Genomic DNA, 18,115 nt, shown 5'->3' with positions numbered 1-18,115 from the left:
CACCCCTCGACGTCCAGCGAGCCGCAGGTAAGTCAAGGTGAGTTTCCTGACGTCATACAGGAAGTGGACAGAGGGAAGTTGGAGTTTGTCTGTTGTTGAAGAGGTGCTTGAGAATTGCGGCCACTGATTTCTTCAAAGCGAGGCTTGTGACCCAGCAGAGAGATGTGCACTTTCGGTGAGTTACTTCGATGTTACATTTTTATTGTTCCTGAAAAACTACTCGCACGCGCTCAGTAAAGCTGCAGGGTTTGATGTGTGCGCCGCTAGTTTTCCCTCCACAGGTGTAAGCGACCGCAGGCCTGCAGGTGGGTTTCGTTTTGAAACCGTCGCATATGTGACATGTATTACTGATTGTATAACAGGAATTACTCTGGTTCATCTGTAGAGGAATTGAGCTGTAGAGAGACTGGCAGGAGATCAATAATTTGAAGGTTATAACAGAATCGCTTGTGGCTTCAGTGCTTCCTCCCCCCTCTGTTACTCACCCAGTACACAGTGAGTGTGAGCGCAGTCTTTCTATGCAAATGCATTTGGCCATCCCTTCGCAGTGAACTGTAGAATAATAAAGCCAAAGCGACCTACTGTGTTAACAGGTGCGCACGTGTGAGTCTCAGAAAGAAAAGGATCATTCATGAATTTGTACAGTTAATTCATTTGTTGCTGATATTTTTTGTGATGTATGTGTATACATCTATAGCCTATGACTTCCTTGTCATATGCAAATCATAAGTCGGACTGCTGTCATGGTCCAATCATTTAGCTTCATCTTATAGTTTATACATTCATGAATAAGGTCAAGCATATTCAAAAAATAAAGGCCTTTTGACGTTGGGTGATATACATGTACATGATGAGCATGTAATAAATGTAAGCATGAATGTATTAACTAACAATATTTCCGATTAATCGATTACTTGTTTGGTCTGTAAAATGTTAGAAAATGGTGAAAAATATCCGTCAGTGTTTCCCATAGCTCCCAAGATGATGTTGTCAGATGTCTTGTTTTGTCCACAACCCAAAGATATTCCGTTTAAAGAAATCCTGAAATATTCAAATTTAAGAGCTGGAATTAGAGAATTTTGGCCTTTTTTCTCGAAAAAAATGACTCAACCCGAATAATTCATTTTCAAAATTGTTGCCAATTGATTTATAGTTAACAATTAATCAATTAATAATTGCATCTCTAAAATGTATGTACACATAAATATACAGTATGTCAGAAATCCTTTATAGGAAGTCCTTTATAACAAAGAAGTCATTCAGATGAGGAGAATTGGCATAATATCCACAATATTAATAATATCTAATCTGTCATCAGAGATGCACACACATAATAGAGCCACACTCAACCCGGAGATGTTTGCTTATTGCAGATGTATGGATATCTGTGCACATGCCAGCCTTTAAGTAACAAGAGGCTGCAGCACAGACTTGCTAAATTAGATTCGAGGTCATTTAGAATCAGTGTTGCCATTACATAGTTTGACCACCAGAGAGCAGATATATGGTTAATTGACTTTTTAAACTCTCAAATATTAATGTCAGTAAAAAATCCAGTATCAGTGTTGTGATGGCAAAAGCTTGTTTTTGCTTGTGTACAATATGTGTGCAAGGTAGCACAGAATGCATAGAAACAGATATATCTACATTTTTTGAGAAGCTGTGTTAAGTATTTTTTGTATTTCTGACATCCAGATAAAGACAAAGGGCCAAGAAGGGTGATGAGAAAAGGATTAGCTCTCATCCTGATCGGCCATATTAACTTCATCCTTGGAGCAATTGTCCATGGCAGTGTCCTCCGCCACATTTCCAAACCCACCCAGCATGTCTCCACTGAGTACACTGTAGCCAACATCATCTCTGTCACCTCTGGCCTGCTGGTGAGTCAGTAGTTAAGACATTCATCCTCTGTTTCATAGCCAAATCTACTTTTTACCATCAGCATCAGTGATGGATTCACCCCTGTGACTTCCTGTGTCTATATATTCACTTAAAATAAACATAAAAAAGTGATTTGTACTGTTAGCTCGGTACAGTGTTGTGTACTTTCCTCAGTAATCAAGACTGAACTTGTCTATCATAGGAGAGCTGGTTTTTCAAACTCTTGCTCTAGTTGCTCGAGGGCAGGCTTCATTATGTTGAGGTATCAGATAGACCAGCAGCTGTTGATGATGAGATGGTGTTGATGTCACATTTCTTTGATGTGTGCTCCATACCAGGTACTCGACACAGGCTATTACAGGGTTTACAGGTAATATGGACAGAACAAAATGACAAGTTAGAAAATATATCTTACTGGCACCGCTTTTCATTGGTGATCTCCTACTTACAGTCATTAGTTAAAGAAGCATTTCTTTCTTTGCGTCTGAAGTCTTCTTAGCCTGGAACCCCAATGAAAAAATGCAGCTTCACATCCTTGGGCCAGGATTACTACTTGCAGCACATAATTTAGTAAGCCCTACTTGGTGCCAAATCAATGTGAAGCTGAAACAATCATCTTGTCATTTGAAACTCACAGAACATTACCACCGGGATTATTGCCATCTTGGTGTCACGGAACCTTCGTTTGATAAAACTGGTAAGAATATAATTTGTTTTCGACTACTGATATGATCACTTCATTCATTCATGCTGTGTCTGCTCCATAGTTACCTCCGCTTCTATTCTTATATGATAATGTGTCTCCAGCAAGTAGGACTCCTCATCACCTCATTCCTGAACGCCCTGCTCTCAGCAGCAACCTGCGTTGGGCTCCTCTTGGCCATTAGTATCACTGTTGCCCACAACGGGCAGGGCCTGATGCTGGGGTGCAATGACACGCTGGTGCCCATCAACGCTCGGTCACCTGTCAGTGCCAGATGCCCCTTTGATACGACACGAATCTTTGTGAGTCTGAACCCTCTCTTTCAAAATGTCCACCTCACTCACTTTTCCCTCTTTCTCTCCTCAATTTGCTTTTTTTGTCTGCAACTTTTGAGGCATGAAACTTAATAAAAGCATCACGGGAGAAATGTTGAACTTTGCAGTTTTACTTGCTTTGCTTCCTGCCTCTCAGGACACCACCTTGGCGCTGTGGATCCCCTCTGCTGTGCTGGCAGCGGTTGAGTCTGGACTGTCTGTCTGGTGCTTCGTCATTGGATTGGCTCTCAGAGGGCTGGCACCCTGTGGGAACAGCTACATCAAAGAGCAGGTGCGTGTGTGTCTTTGTTGTGGGGGCGGGTAGGTATGCTGCAGGGGTGTAGCTGTGCTGTGTATCTGAATCTCCATTTGACTCAGACTTGCACACACACATGCACTTCATCCACACTTATCTAGTCCCACTTGGTCTATCATGCTATGTCTGGAGAACATACAAGCCCTGTAACACAGCCCTTACACTTCCATTCTGTCTTCTAGTTGGAGGCAGACGCTGGGGACTCCGCGCACAGCCACCGCCTGATTAGACAGCGCTTGAATTCTGACGTCTAACTGAGCAGGAAGGACACCACTGTGCGTAGACAAGCACGGCTCAATCCCAAAAGGCATTGTAACACCTGTGTAGAGACTAGCAGTGTCACTGTGGAACAGGAGTGAAATCAGTTTGAGGAAACTGGTTTTTGCTTTGTTTTATCATTTAGCCACGCACCTCGATTCACAGATGGGTCACCAAATGGCTCTATTTGCTTTCCTTTATAAACCAAACAGTTTATCATGTGGCTGAAGCTGTGAGCAGAATACATTTGGGTCGTACCTGATGAAACCCATCAGTGGCAAATTCATGAACAGTGACATTTCATCATAAAACAAAACGTTTGTTTCAGTGGGTGCATTCCAAAGTTGAGCTCCTGTTGTGCAGATATTGGGATTCAGTGTGCATATACGTATGTGGAAGCTACAAGGAGATAGAAATGTTGTCTTATCAGGATCCATCTACGACTGCTGGGGTTCAGCAGTTCTTTCAGTTTGAAGAAACCTTCGTTTATGAAGAAAGTACTTTTTTTATTTACTAAAAATATGTTTGATTATTTTAGCTGCATTAAGATGTATTTTAGCTTCTATGAACTCACATTTCAGCAAAACGTTTTTTTTAACTGCAAATGTTTTTAATATTTTATTGTTTGTCGAGATTCAGAACCACTTCGTTGCATCTGAAATGCATTTAAGAAACCATGCTCATCAGTGTTTGTCTACATTTAACGCCCACACAGACTCATTTTTCTGCTTATGGACTTTATTAAATTGTAGTGTGGAGTCATATCATGTAAACTGTGTGATATGTTTAAAATACAAAATATTTAGTATTATGTAGGTATACATTACTTGGCTTCAAAATATATTGGCCATGCTAATTTGCACTTCTTGACAATAATTTGTATTATTAGATAATAAATGCAGTTAGTGACTAGTTGAACACACCAGAGGAACAGCAACTGTACTACATTTTCTGTTTTTTTTTCAACATTTTGCTAATTTTTGTTTAAAAATTTTCTCTGATCACATCAATGATGTGATTTTCTCTGACCACATCACTGTTTGTCAGTTTTGTGCTAGAATTTGTTGAACTTCCTAAAATTATGCTTAATATACTTGTTTGTTGCTTTTGTCACAAACATATGCAGTGAGAAAATTACAATGGAGAAACTAAAATAGCAAATTAAATAATAATAAATCTTTTTTTCTGTTCAGACTCCTAAAATGCAGCATCATGTTAAAAAGAAAGGACAGGAAAATAATCTGGATTGCTGTGTGTGGACTGAGGGCATTCGTGTAAGTACAGAATACTGTGGTTAAATGTCAAGTGGGCTCATAGAAAGAGGTTAAAGCAGTATGTAGGCCAGCTGCCTCTCAGCTGACACAGACCCCCCACAATTTAACGGCAGAGAAGATCAGATCAGCCATGAAACAGTTAATCTAGCGCCGTGCTCAATTGTGTGGAAAGGAATCATAGCACGCAATGCTAATCCTCAGGCTTTAAGGGATAAATATTGACATAGCGTTGACTGATACAATCACAACAAGTCTGTTTGGCCGTTTCAGTCAGTATGACAGTGATGTCACGCTGCAGACTCATGAAATTTGTATTTGAAATCACAAGAGGTAAGAGTATAGGTGTGTGAAGATATTACAGCAAGCATATTGTCGTACGTTGTGATACTGGAATGATCTGCTGGCATCAGTAATGGAGGTTTATGCGGAATGTAGTCCATGTATACATTTTATCACAATTCTGTACTTTATTTCAATAATCAACCATTTAAAATAATATCAACAAATTACTCATTTGTGAAAGGGTATGTGCTATTACTTAGATGATCAGGGATAAAATTAGCTGTGTTATTTCTTAAAATCGACTGAACTGAAAAGCTGTCATTAAATGTAGTGGTGTTGTGCAACCAGGACAGCCTGGTGGCACAACACCAGTGTCATCACTCATCTTTCCCCTGATTCAGCCAAGCTGTAAACTCTCTCACAGGTGCTAGAGGAGTTTGTGACAAATGTGGATGTACTGTACATTTCATTATTTGCTTTATGATTTTCTAGCAGTGCATTCATTAAATGTATGATTTTTATTAAAGATTTTGATAATGTTATCTTTTGATATTTTCCTGCTTTTAGTTTTTGCCTGTCCGTCATGCATCACAGGGAGACTGTAATGTGAGGTGGGGTCCTGGGCTGGATCCCATTTGATTACTACATAGCCTCCATGTGACCTTGAGATTGATGCTGAACCCTTAGTGGCTCTAGAGCCTTTGATTTTTCAGTACATAAGTGAGAAGCTCAAACAATGTACTGTGTTCACACAAGCTGTGTTTAGCTTTATGTATGTCTTAAAATGTAAAAGTACACTCATAAAATCTGAACGTCATATTAAGGTGAATATGATCATTTACATTCACAAATAAACTCCCTATCACCCCTAGAAATCAATCAAAGACTCCACATCCATCCAGGACACAAAGGCCTAACATGCACACACTCACACAGTGCTCCCGCCAACATATTGTGTACCCATCACACATGTCTATCAGCATTAAGTCACATTTTTTATACACAGTAAGACCACAACAGCATGCAGCGTCCGGAGGGGCCAATTTCGTCCTGTCTCTGCGCGGTCACGATGAATCCGCGGGCACGACGTGCGGGCTGCATGTTGCAGGCGACCAGCTGCAAACAGCGGAACAACGAAGTGGTGCAGTGAGCGGAGCCGCTCCTTATTCCACACACAAGGTAAGGCAATTAGAGTGGTAACGTTAGAAATGAACTATGCGATTCATTTCATCTGCTCTTGTCGGAAAAGCAGACAGGCGGCCACAATTGCTTTTTAAATGAATCCCGTGCACGAACGGCGCGCTGCTGGGCTGAGGACGCCGCGGTGACAAACGCACACGCAGCTCCCAAGATTGATAACCGCTCTCGCGCTGAGATCCTGGCGTGTCGCCGTGGGTGATTGTTGCTTCAGCGCAGCGAAGATGCCTCACTGAAGCCTACCTTTTCACAGGTCTGTGCTTTCTAAAACGAGCCGGGTTCTGCTCAAAAGAGCGCTAACGTTACGGATTGTTGCCCTGTAACCGGCGGACGGTTGACGTTACGGAGGTGTTCAGTACAATTTAACGTTGTCAGTTTAATGTCAGCGCTAGCTAACTGAGCTATTAGTGCCGTCACGCAAGTTAGCTCGTGTCTAACGGTCGTCTGGGAGCAGTTTGACGCAGGTGTAAATTAAAACGCGATAAATCAATACCGTCATTTGCTCTTTTATTTCGATAGCATACCACCGGAGCTTATTTCTAAAGTTTACTGTGTACTGTGGTCAACCGTAAAGAGAACGGGGCGCAGAGTGTGAAACATCGCGGGGGAACGCTACTGTTGCCCGGCCAACCTCACACAAACATGAGAGCGGGGGAGCGTCTGATCGTCGCAGGGGGATCGCTCACATTAACGGCTTTAAAGCTGCTCCAGGTCGTCGCTGCGGTTTGCTTTGAACACGTTTTCAGCAGTCTGCAGCGTAAACTGTGCGTGACCCCGCTGGCACAAGGTGACGAGAATTTGCAGGTCAATTTATTGCTCGAAGGCAGTTTTTCTTGTTAAGCGCGTTAACATACTGCCTACAACTAATGAGGTGGTGTAGATTTCATCGGATGTTTTAATCCTGACTTGTATAGGAACAAGGGTGTGGCTGATCAGAGACAATACCAGTGGCAGAACAACTTTATTCCAGGCAAGCCCACTCTGCTTGTTTGACCATTAGGCCTTTCTTCTTTGTGTGTTTAAACCTGCAGGACCTGCTTGATGGATGCACTCCAAGGTGGCAGTTGAATGTGAAAGGCAGGATTTTGTGTCTTGCAGATACCGAAGGCTCGACTTCAGATGTTTCTCTGAAAGAAGACTGGAAATCGAGTGAGAGGAGACAAATAGAGGGCAAGAGAGTGGAAGAAGGAGACGTACAGCAACCCAGAGGAGACGTCCAGCAGATGGCTGATGGACGAGCTGTTATCTCAGAGACATGCTGTGGACGGAGCAAGGGGAATCTGTCCTTGACCAGGGCATTACCAGGAGGTGGAGAGAAACCATATAATTTTTTTTTTTTAATGAACACTTCGCGTCAGTGCATTTAAAATCACATTCTGAGGCACTGTACAAGAAGAGCAAATACTACAATGGCTAGCCAATTTGAAGACTTGACACAAAGAGCAGCTTCATTCATGGCCTGCAGATGAACAGGGACCCCACCACATGTGCCGTTGAGGGTGCGTAATGCAGAGCGTACTAGCCTTGTGGATTTCTTGCTTTTACCTCCCCCACTGACATTAAAAATTGACTCAATCTAGAAGCTTTAAAATCAATTGCTCCATGTCTTCGGGACCGTCCAATGGTTGTCTTGGTAATGATTAAGTCATCAGTCTGAGCCACTGTGGAGAAATGTCTAACATTAAGATGCAAGCACCTGTTGGAAGAGGATGTATGAGAGAATGGTTTTCAAAAAATACACCAATCTACTGCAGGCAACGAGTTCCTGTCTGTTTTTCCTTCCTCCTCATCCCCATCTTCCTGCTCCTCTTTTCCCTGGTTACACCTGCTATGTCCATTCATATGGCGTCCATAGAGAGCCACAGCGAGTTTAGCTGTGAGCCCATCAGACTAAGAATGTGCCAGGATCTGCCTTACAACACCACCTTTATGCCCAATCTACTGAATCACTACGACCAGCAAACAGCTGCGCTCGCCATGGAGGTAGGTTGTTTGTGTGTTGTTGTGTGTCATTCAGGCAGTGAATGCTTTGTCTATGTGTGTGTGTGTGTGTGTGTGTGTGTGTGTGTGTGTGTGTGTGTGTGTGTATGTGTGTGTGTGTGTATGTGTTTGTGTCGGTGCACATGGGGAAATTTGATAGCTACTGCCATGAATGAGACAGAGGTAGAATTACATATTGCTTGTAAAAAAATGTACGTATGTTGCAGTGCTCTCAACTGTATTGTGGTAGGTTTTAAAATTGTGACAGGAATCAAACATTAAGTAACCGCTTAAAGCAAACACAGAGGTCTTTGTCTTGGTGACAAGGTGCAGAAATTGTAAACAACTACAAAGCGACAGTCTGCAGAGTTTCACACTGTAGTGTCATGCACCTGCAGAGGACAAAGGGACTTCACGTACAATGTAAAGAGACGGTGTAAGAGACTAGGATGGCTCAGATAATAAAGTAAAGGAAAATTTTTAAGTAAATGTCACCACAAATGTTGTTGCCTCAGGTCAAAAGATGTTACACTCTTGTTAATATAGCTTGAATTAATTCACCATAGGCAAATTTGTGCTTTTACAGTATGTACTTAATCAAGGCAGTGTTGTAATTTGAATTCTGTGTTAATAATTGAAGTCAGTTCATTTCTGAGACTTTTTGCATCCTCTGCATACATAGCACTATACAAGCTATCAACCAGTATATCATTCCTGTCTTTTATTGTCAGAGTACACGGAGATGGTTTGCACAGAAACAAAGCAGAGGCCTTGTTTTACACGGAGAGACAAATCAGTTGCTTTTAAATAGATGCCTAAAAACACATTATCTGTTGACTATAGTAGAACAAATTGGATACGCGAAGCCACACTTGTGGGTGAAGTGGCTTTCACACAAGCATGGAATATCAAGGAGTTCACAGGAGTGGTGGCACAGTTGAGAAAAGACGAGAGTCGAGCTACGCTCCTCATGTTACAGCTCCATCTTCTCACTACATGTTACTGTTCCATGTAGACTTAGATGAATGCCTATGGACTTACCCAGACACTCATGACCTTTCTCAAGTGTGAGCAGTAGCTGACAGACAGGAAGTGCTATCTGAGCTGCAGCAGTGGAAGAACTTTTAAAACAGAAAACAATTAGGTGATTTCGTGTCTGATACTGCCAGAGAAATATTTTTAGTGTGAGGGTTTTAACTAAAAAGGGGGCAAAAGTGCTGTGTTGCACACTGTCTGAGTGCAATAGTAGACATTCACTATCCATCTATATCATGTTACCTCTCTTTTCCTTTGTGACTCCCAAGAGAGGGAGAAAGAGCACAGAGCAAGGTGTTGCTCAATAACTAGACCATAATTACCTGTTTGCAGCAAGTATTCGTTACTATCAAAGGTTACGTATTGCACTGTATTCAGGATGTTTGGGTGTCTTAGTTGTACAGTACTAAACTACTGTACAGCTACCTAGTAATTTCCTATAAAAGAAGTTAATTTATTCCAAACAAACAATAAGCACAAAGACATCTTTATAGGGATAAGGCACAGCTTGTTTTAGTGGGAAAGTCAGGTTGAGTTCTTTTAATCTCCAGACAATAAGATTGTCTTGTTTCTGTGTGTCTTCATTCTTCCACGATGCATGATTGTCATAGTTTTCCCCGTGTTTTGGCGACCATGTATCAACTGTGGTTTATACTCTGCAGAAGAGAGGAGGATAACAAATACAGTTAGTTGAATTAAATGTGCCTCCAGCTGTTCATAGTTGGCAGTATTGAATTAACCCTGTTGAAAAGCGGATGAATTTGGACAAGGACAGTGTTGGCTGTGCCTGTTGCATGTTAATCTTGTGGGATTTTTATTTTTTATTTTTAGTTAATGTTGAGTTAATATTTTCCCATGTCAAAACCAGATGAATGTCAGCCAAAGGATCAAGCTAAAATTATCTATGCTGCTCTGAATATGTAATCACAGAAGATGGAACATTTTCTCATGTCAAAATGTGTTGTGTAGGAGACTGTTGGGACCACTGCTATCAGACGCTCCTTTTTTCCCCTTCAGAAAGTAGAGGAATTAGGAAAACCAGATTGACAGCCATGCATTTTGAATTTGCTCTGCATGTTTTAAATGGATGAAAACACTGACTGAGTCATAGGATTCTCGTAGCACATTAAGTACCATGCAAATATTCAAATCAAGTCAATTCCCCAGTGTCATGTCAAAACACGCTGTGTCAGATTGTAAGAAGCGTCTGTTGTTGAACTTGATTTGACCCAGATGAAGAAGGAGCCAAGTAACTGACACCCTAAGTCCCTCTAGTCATGGAAGAGACATCTTTCTGAAGATGGTTGAGTGGCAACATGAGCCCTGTTATTTTTCCTGCTCTGGTCTGCCTTGACCAGGCATGGTAGTCCTGGTGGGAACCCTTGAGGAAATTTAATAATATCTCTCATGGGACAGCGGCTGCATAATACCAACTTGTGTGTGTGTGTGTGCGCTTGTGTGTGTGTGTGTGTGTGTGTGTGTGTGTGTGTGTGTGTGTGTGTGTGTGTGTGTGTGTGTGTGAGATTTTCACAGATCCATACATGCATGCTCATGGGTTTATGTGCAGGTATGAGAGTGCAATCTGTAACTCAACAACAGCATTAAAACAATGACACTATTGTGAGGATTTTATTTAGTAAATAGACAACTACTAAGCTATTGTAGTGTGCTCATATGTAAACATTCCTGTCAAAGTAAAGTATGTATGACAAGTATTGTCATTAAGAAATTCGATCAAGTTGGCATGTTGTACTTAGAATTAAGTCGATAGGAAATTCAAATGATTTCCAACAGGAAAAACAGAATTTTAAGTTAATTTCCCAGATTCCCACATTTTTGTCAATGCATTCTATTATAAGAAAAGCTCCCACTGGTCCTGTTAAATTATGGTGCTGTTTATTTTGATAGCAGTATCAGTTGAACCCTGACAGCATAGGAGCTGTGGTCCATGGCAGCTGTACAGCAGCTCAACTAAGCTAACATCTGGATGTTCTTTGTAAACAAATTCAGCCTTATGAAATGAAGTATTTAGCACTCTGCTCTCTCTATCTGCTGTGTTTAACAGGTGTTATTGGTGAAACAGAAATAAATGTTAAGAGAAATCTAGTGATATTTGTTTGATAAACCATTTTGGTCTATGACAATGTCAAAGTCTTTCCAACTCAGCTGTTATGTTTGGTTAGTATAACAATGCTATTGCTTAAATCCTTACATATGATCAGATTTTTATTTTTTTTAATAAAGATCAGTCTGATGGAGCCGGTTCTTGTTTCAAAGCTGCCCTACAATAGAGGATGGCTTCTGGTAAACTACAGAAGTCTTCTTCCAAGTGACAGTTTAGATGAATGATTCAGAAACATCAGTTTGTGTGTGTCTGTCTGCATCTGTGTTTTGGGGGATTTTACTTGTAATACAAAGTTAAATAAACAACTGCTGCCAAATCAGCGTGAAGTTTTTCAGATGCCTTATGGAAACTGAAGCCATTATTATCAGCAGCTGTCGTAGTCACATTTGGGTCATATTGCATGACGAATGTTTGCTCTGCCTCAGTGGCAAAGCATTCATGTCTTAGCTGTTTTTGCAATGTGGATCATTCTAGTGAGCTGTCATGTTACTTTTATTTTTGTTGTTAGCTGTCTTCAAGGTCTAGGTTAAGACATTTTCAGGCCCTGGATTCAAAAACATTTTGATGCCCCGCTCTATTTGGAATAGTGTGGAGTTGTGCCCTCACTGAGTCCTCAGTTTTAACTGACATTGGAAATATTCTTTTTCCTTTTTAGATGTCAAGCTAAACCAAAAACGGATTATCCCCAAGTGTGTGTGCATGATTAACATAGTTGGCCACATTTATTCAGTGTTTGACTGACAGGGTCAAGGTACAGAGCAGTATTTATCTTGTGTATAGTTACGCAGCCTGACTAAGGGCTAACTGTACACTAGTACCTTGTGTGTGTGTGTGTGTGTGTGTGTGTGTGTGTGTGTGTGTGTGTGTGTGTGTGTGTGTGTGTGTTTGAGTGAGAGAGAGAGAAAGTCTGTCTGTCTGTATGAGTGACAGAGGAGTTAACAGTGCCAGCTGTCATCTCTCACTAGTGCTAACTAGCTGCTAATCTCTCTCTCAGTCCCACAATAAAGACATTGATTCCCACAGCGCAACCGCCATCCCATCTGCCACAATAGTCAATTAAACCTGAGGAAAGAGGGTGAGAGAGACTGAAACATAAGAAGGGGAAGTTGAAGAGAAAGGAGATGAATTTCTAATGGGAATTTTTGTGACGAGTGAAATTATTTCTTTGGGATTGTGTGTGTGTGTGTGTGTGTGTGTGTGTGTGTGTGTGTGTGTGTGTGTGTGTGTGTAACTTAGGAATATGGCATGTACTGTCCATCTGCCACGGCATGTTATGGTTCCCAGAGGATGTGCTGTAGGTTCTGACATTGTTTGAGGTTCATGCATGTCAGACTCAGAGATTTGGATATATGACATCATTAGGATTGTGTGTCTGCACTACAAGCCAAGAACTGATCACATGGATTGAACCTGAGGTCAAGTTCTTCTTAGAAGTATTTTGTAAAGTAGGGGTGAGCAATATGGGCCTAAAATAAGATCACACTATTTCAGGGCATTTCTGCGACAACGATATTCTTGAAAGTATGAAATGCCGAGTTGAACTTGCCAAAGATTCAGTTTTGCTATACTGAGCCAATATATTTTTTGTGCTTGATTTAGAACTCACAAAAGCTGCTGAGCTCTCCTCGCAGGATTTTTGGCTCCCCTTATACTCAACCGGATGCTTCTTCTTGAGGTGTTGAAATAAGTTTGTTGTATTGCCCTCTTTTGTTGTTACAGACTTCTTGCGCTTCTTAGATGTTACCAGGGTGTGTTGTTTATCTGTTCATTTGTAACCAAACCCCTTGCACACAACAGTGGTTGCTCTCCTTTTTGGAACTAACTCCTCCCCCCTGGAGCAATGTTACTTTCTTTATCAGCCATGCCGGTTGCCATGTGTAAAGGTATGACATTGCGTCAACAAGTCATAATGTTGCCATTATCAGGATCTGTTTTTTTTTTTTGTCATATCAAAAATTCTACTGATATTATTGCCAACGTTATGATATGGCAGCCCCGATTCCAATTTTTTTGACGGATTCAGAGTTCGTATTAGAATGACATATGGCCTGATGCTTCCTAAAACATTATCTGCCAGATATATAATAACTTGTTAATGATACAAATTGATTTTTTAAAGTGTCAGCTCTTTTGTGTTGAGTGATTATGGTGGAGTTATAGACAAAGAAAGATGGCAGAAATGAGTGGGTGTTTGCACTGTGCCTTCAAACAAAACTTAAGACAGTTATGAGACAGAGAACAACTCATCATGCCCATTATTGTCTTTTGTTAAATATATAAATAAAAAAATAGGCGTGCTGTGCCTGAGGACTCTGGAGCCCAGATGTCTGCTCAGTGAGGGACTTTCCCCTTGAGTTAATGGGTAGATATTTGGCTTTCTGCACTGGAGTCTTATTTTGGTGTAATTTATGTGAGATAAAGGGCATTCTCTGCCATTAATGTGTAAGATATGCAGGTTATTTCTTCTATGTGAACAGAGTTAAATTAATTTTATTCAATCATTAAAATCATTAAGGCAAAAGTAGCATAGTCTGGACCTTAGTTTGGCATTCTTTCATAATAAGTTAAGTCAAAGCAAATTTTCCTATTTGTTTCTTATTGTTTTTTTTGCACTACACTGCCAATATGACTGACCAGATGTGGGCATGGATAAGTTGCAGTTTTGTGTGTTTGCGTGTGTGTGTGTACGTGCGTGCGTGCGTGTTCGTGTTTGTGCGCATGCACGCTAAAGAGGCACTAAAAAGTCTTTATGCACTTTTTGTACATTGTGTCATCTCAGTTGTCAAATTCTGTGACTCTGACACCACAGTGCAGTGAATAAGTACATAATTCTTGCTTTTTGCCTTTTTAGGGGTATTTTTTCTTCCTCATTTACAAAGACATTTTGCTGTGTCGTAGTTGATTGCCTTGCAATATATCAAATATTGCAGAATTGTTCTTCGTTGGAGAGCTTATGTCTTTTTGTTTTTAATCTATGTCGGAGAGCTGTTCAGTCATCTCTGTGGTAATTTTTTAGGCTGGAGTTCATGATGGTATAAGCATTTTGGAAGGAAGGAAGTAAAATCAATGATGGCTGTATTCCATTTAGCTGTTTCATTTTCAGGGTCCTGCTATTGTGCATGCAGACACACTGTCACACTGGGACACTCGAATAGAACAGAGCCATCATTAATGTAACACCTGTGATTTTCTTATTGTGACAAGTGAAAATGTTTGCTGTTAAAAGGACCTGTTTTGCATTGCATTGTATTATCATATACTATATATTGTAATAACACCTTACCATTATAATAACCTGATAATAATTTAGTTTTCTGATATTTTCCCCCTCAGGTAGTGGGGTTAGCTGATCATTTTTTTCATGTGGCACAAAAAAATACAGTTTAAGAAAAACTACACAGCTGAGGGTATTCTGTCCTGACGTTATACCTCACTGAGTTTGTCTGGATAATTCCACTTCAACCTTTGTTATTTGGATCTTGGGAATGAAAGAGATTAGAGAGCCCCTGGTCTAACGGTCAGCTAGAGAGGGGCTCATTTGGTCCACAATAGAGCACACTGTTTGTAAAGCAAATAGACAGCAACCCTAGCTCTGAATGAAGGGATGGAGAGCTGTCAGTCACTACATTTACATGCCCCCTACAAAATCAGTGGGGAGAAAATAAGTTTAGGCAGGGAATTGTGAGTGCATTTACATTTACATGCCCTTCAATGACCTGATGACTATAAAACCCGCCTTTGCATGCAGTAGTGACTCCACATTTTTAAAGCAGCGCTGAGAGATTAAATGTATAAATGATATGAGACACTGCAGCCTAAGGATTTTTACTTTTTTTCTTTTGCTATTGCAGCATTCAGACTGACAGCACAGCAAGATAAAATAAAACTTTATTGATCCCATGCCGGGGAAATTAAAATGTTACAGACAACAAGAACAAAAGAGACAAAGACAATAAAAAAAGGATACAGAATAAAATCAACTATATATGTACATTATACGCTAAAGTATAAGAATACTGCCTTGAGAAGCAAGAGAACAAGTTCTGTATTAAGAGGTTGCACAGATTTTCCTTACTCTATGCATATATCTGAAATCTACATACTACTGTAGTCTACTGTAGTCGTTTTTTGAATTAACAAGAATGCACTGCTACATGTCATTAGGTTTTCTTTCATTCTACTACACTGCTGTTGGCAAAATAACTCAGTCACACGTATACATAGCTAAGAAACAAGGCTACAGAAAGCTATAGTCGCTGTGTTTGTTTTAATATCCTACCTTGAGTAATAAAACCAGGTTTGTTCTTTACATACATCAAAAACAATCTATATATCTATTTATATTGTGAATGACTTTTCTTATCCCATAAGACAATACTTGTTTCATAACAACACCTACCCCAGAAAGGTGGCCTAAAGGGAGTAGTTTTTGTAACATACTATTAGTAATATACTTTTCAGCAATGGCATCAAAACAAACATTTTCTTTGCTGAGATTTACTGTATGAGTTGCACAGGAGGGAAGGAGGGATGAAGTGTTAAAAGAAGAAAATGTGTGGAGCAGTTGAACAGAAAGAGAATGTCAAAGACTAAGCAGAGGGAAATACTGACAGAGTGACAGGCTGTGTAAAGTCTTTAGACCCTACTGTCTCCGGTGTTTGTGTTTCTCTCACTATGGGGTCCTGTCTTTCAAAATGAGACTGCTCTGTTCAAGAAGGGCCACCCTGGGGCCGCCAGGTCCCCACAACAGAGAGAGTTAGTGTGTGCCAAATCTGGAGAGTTCGGGGCTTGTTGTGTGTAAGTGTGGTCTGTTGTGTTTTTTTCTTTTGTGCGTCTGTGAATACGAAAGAGAGAATTAGCTTTTATAGAGGTGTGTGTGTGTCTGTGTGTGTCTGTGTGTGTCTGTGTGTGTGTGTGTGTGTGCGCCATCTGAAGAGGCTGATTACCCTATTCACTCTGGCTGAGACAGACAGGTCCTCATTCAGTTTAAAAGTTCCTGTTTATTTCAGTTGAACTCTTGATTATCCTGCCCTTATTCCAACAGAGTCTATTGAAGCTACAAGCCCAAATGAAGCAATCATTTATTTATTCACAGAACAAAGGCACTGCCTAGTGCTGTTTTTTGGCAGACTGTTCCCATCAGCATAGCTGGGACCGCTGCTTATCCAGCCTCACAATGCCAAGTAAAGAGAGATTTTGAGGAAAGATTGGAGAGATTTTTCATTGCGCAAATACTGCCCTGTAGTCCACTGTAAATATAGTACTTGGTTTCCATGACAATATGAAGCAGTGTGTGCCACTTGAATTCCGCAACCCAACAACATCCATCTCAGTATGGTGGATCAACATACAGTTGTAAGCATCATCAGCATAGTTTAGATGTTATTGTAGGAAGTCAAAAAACATAAAACACAAATAATATCCATTTTCTACAATGTCCTTCTTTTTTAACTTGTTCTGTCATCACTTTCAAGTATACTAGGGCTAGAACTGATAATGCCTTTCATTATTTACTTATGTGTCCATTATTTCCCCAGTTAATAGGTTAATCGTTGCAACTGAAAAATGTCAAACAATAATGAAAATATTCCTCACTCCCCAAGGTGACATCTTCAGATTGTTTATGTGCATTCAACAGTCTCACACCAAAAAGGTTGTTTGAATTACAGTGATATAAACCAGGTAGAAAAAAGCAGCAAATCATCACGTTTGAGAAGCTGGAACCAGCGAATGTTTGGCATTTTGCCTTTATTAGTGATGGTGTGGAACACAGACAGGGAAGATGTATGACAACAAATGTTGCCGTCCAGAATTCCTGTTTGAACTACTAATATCTTTTCTGTAAACTGCTATGACTAATATCATAAAAAGACCAATCAATTCAGCACTGAAGTATAGCAGGGAGATTGTCAAGTGCTTTGCTCTACATTAGCTATCCAGTCATGCACCTGTACCCTTTGTGGTTCTATCCTTCCATCCACCCTCCACCCCCATCCTGATATCAATGATGTATTAATGACAGTGGAGGTCCATCTTACACCTGTTTTCATTCTTATGTTGTTCACTCTTTCCACACCTTCCAGATGTTTCTGTCTGTCTTGGGTTGCTCTGCATCCTGCCCTACGTGTGTGACATATTGTGTGGACTGTGTGTTTTGTTGGTGTGTAGCCCTGCGGTGTTCCGCTCTGATAAAACACATAAATATATAGGTTATCCATGTCTTATGGTCTTAATCTGAACCCATGACCCAGCCTGGGAAGTGTGTGTGTGTGTGTGTGTGTGTGTGTGTGTGTGTGTGTGTGTGTGTGTGTGTGTGTGTGTGTGTGTGTGTGTGTGTGTGTGTGTGTGTGTGTGTTTAACCCTCACTGTTAAGCCCAACTTCACACTAACATACACACAAACACACGCACACATCATTGATCCCCTTCTCACGCAAAGCGACTCAACACAAGGCAGCTCTAACATTTTCACCATACTGCAGGTCAGGCCAGTGCGAGCATTAAGAGCTCTAGTGCTTCTAATTGTGCTCTTTTCAACTCTCCCGAAATAGCTCACATACAAATGCAAAGTCGTAATAAACTCTTCACATCAGTTAGACTGCATTCTGTGACGTTCTAACTTGCAATCATGCTTCATTTTAATTTTAGAAAATAAGCTTGCTTATATTGCTGTCTCACCACAACTCGCCCTGCACATCCTGCAAGTAGTTGTATTCTGCTTTAAATGCAGAATTTTATTTTTTCCATAGTT

The 18,115-nt window shown here is 40.6% G+C and overlaps 2 protein-coding genes across 2 annotated transcripts in view; both read left to right on the top strand.

Annotated features, from left to right (window-relative positions):
* Nucleotides 1-62: 62 nt before the first annotated feature.
* LOC121607795 (keratinocyte-associated protein 3) lies at nucleotides 63-5,564 on the top strand. The gene is made up of 6 exons (XM_041938765.1): nucleotides 63-175; nucleotides 1,696-1,880; nucleotides 2,519-2,578; nucleotides 2,689-2,886; nucleotides 3,056-3,190; nucleotides 3,397-5,564. Exons 1-6 carry the CDS (start codon nucleotides 163-165, stop codon nucleotides 3,466-3,468), a joined length of 663 nt encoding a protein of 220 aa, XP_041794699.1. The 5' UTR covers nucleotides 63-162; the 3' UTR covers nucleotides 3,469-5,564.
* Nucleotides 5,565-7,827: 2,263 nt separating this feature from the next.
* The window catches only part of LOC121619822 (frizzled-3-like), a 31,146-nt gene continuing 20,858 nt past the window's right edge, over nucleotides 7,828-18,115 (top strand). Inside the window, 1 exon segment of the mRNA XM_041955781.1 lies at nucleotides 7,828-8,208. Within this exon segment, the coding sequence (XP_041811715.1) occupies nucleotides 7,828-8,208 (381 nt within the window).

This window comes from Chelmon rostratus, chromosome 1, assembly GCF_017976325.1.
Source record: "Chelmon rostratus isolate fCheRos1 chromosome 1, fCheRos1.pri, whole genome shotgun sequence".
Taxonomy (NCBI): domain Eukaryota; kingdom Metazoa; phylum Chordata; class Actinopteri; order Chaetodontiformes; family Chaetodontidae; genus Chelmon; species Chelmon rostratus.
Note: the sequence above shows the minus strand (reverse complement) of the source record. Positions and strands in the feature narration are given on the sequence as shown.

What these genes read in the sequence shown, in the direction of transcription:
- LOC121607795 (XM_041938765.1), top strand. An exon ending in ACCTTCGTTTGATAAAACTG is followed by an intron (nt 2,579 to 2,688) that starts GTAAGAATATAA and finishes ATGTGTCTCCAG; the next exon opens with CAAGTAGGACTCCTCATCAC. An exon ending in ACAGCTACATCAAAGAGCAG is followed by an intron (nt 3,191 to 3,396) that starts GTGCGTGTGTGT and finishes TCTGTCTTCTAG; the next exon opens with TTGGAGGCAGACGCTGGGGA.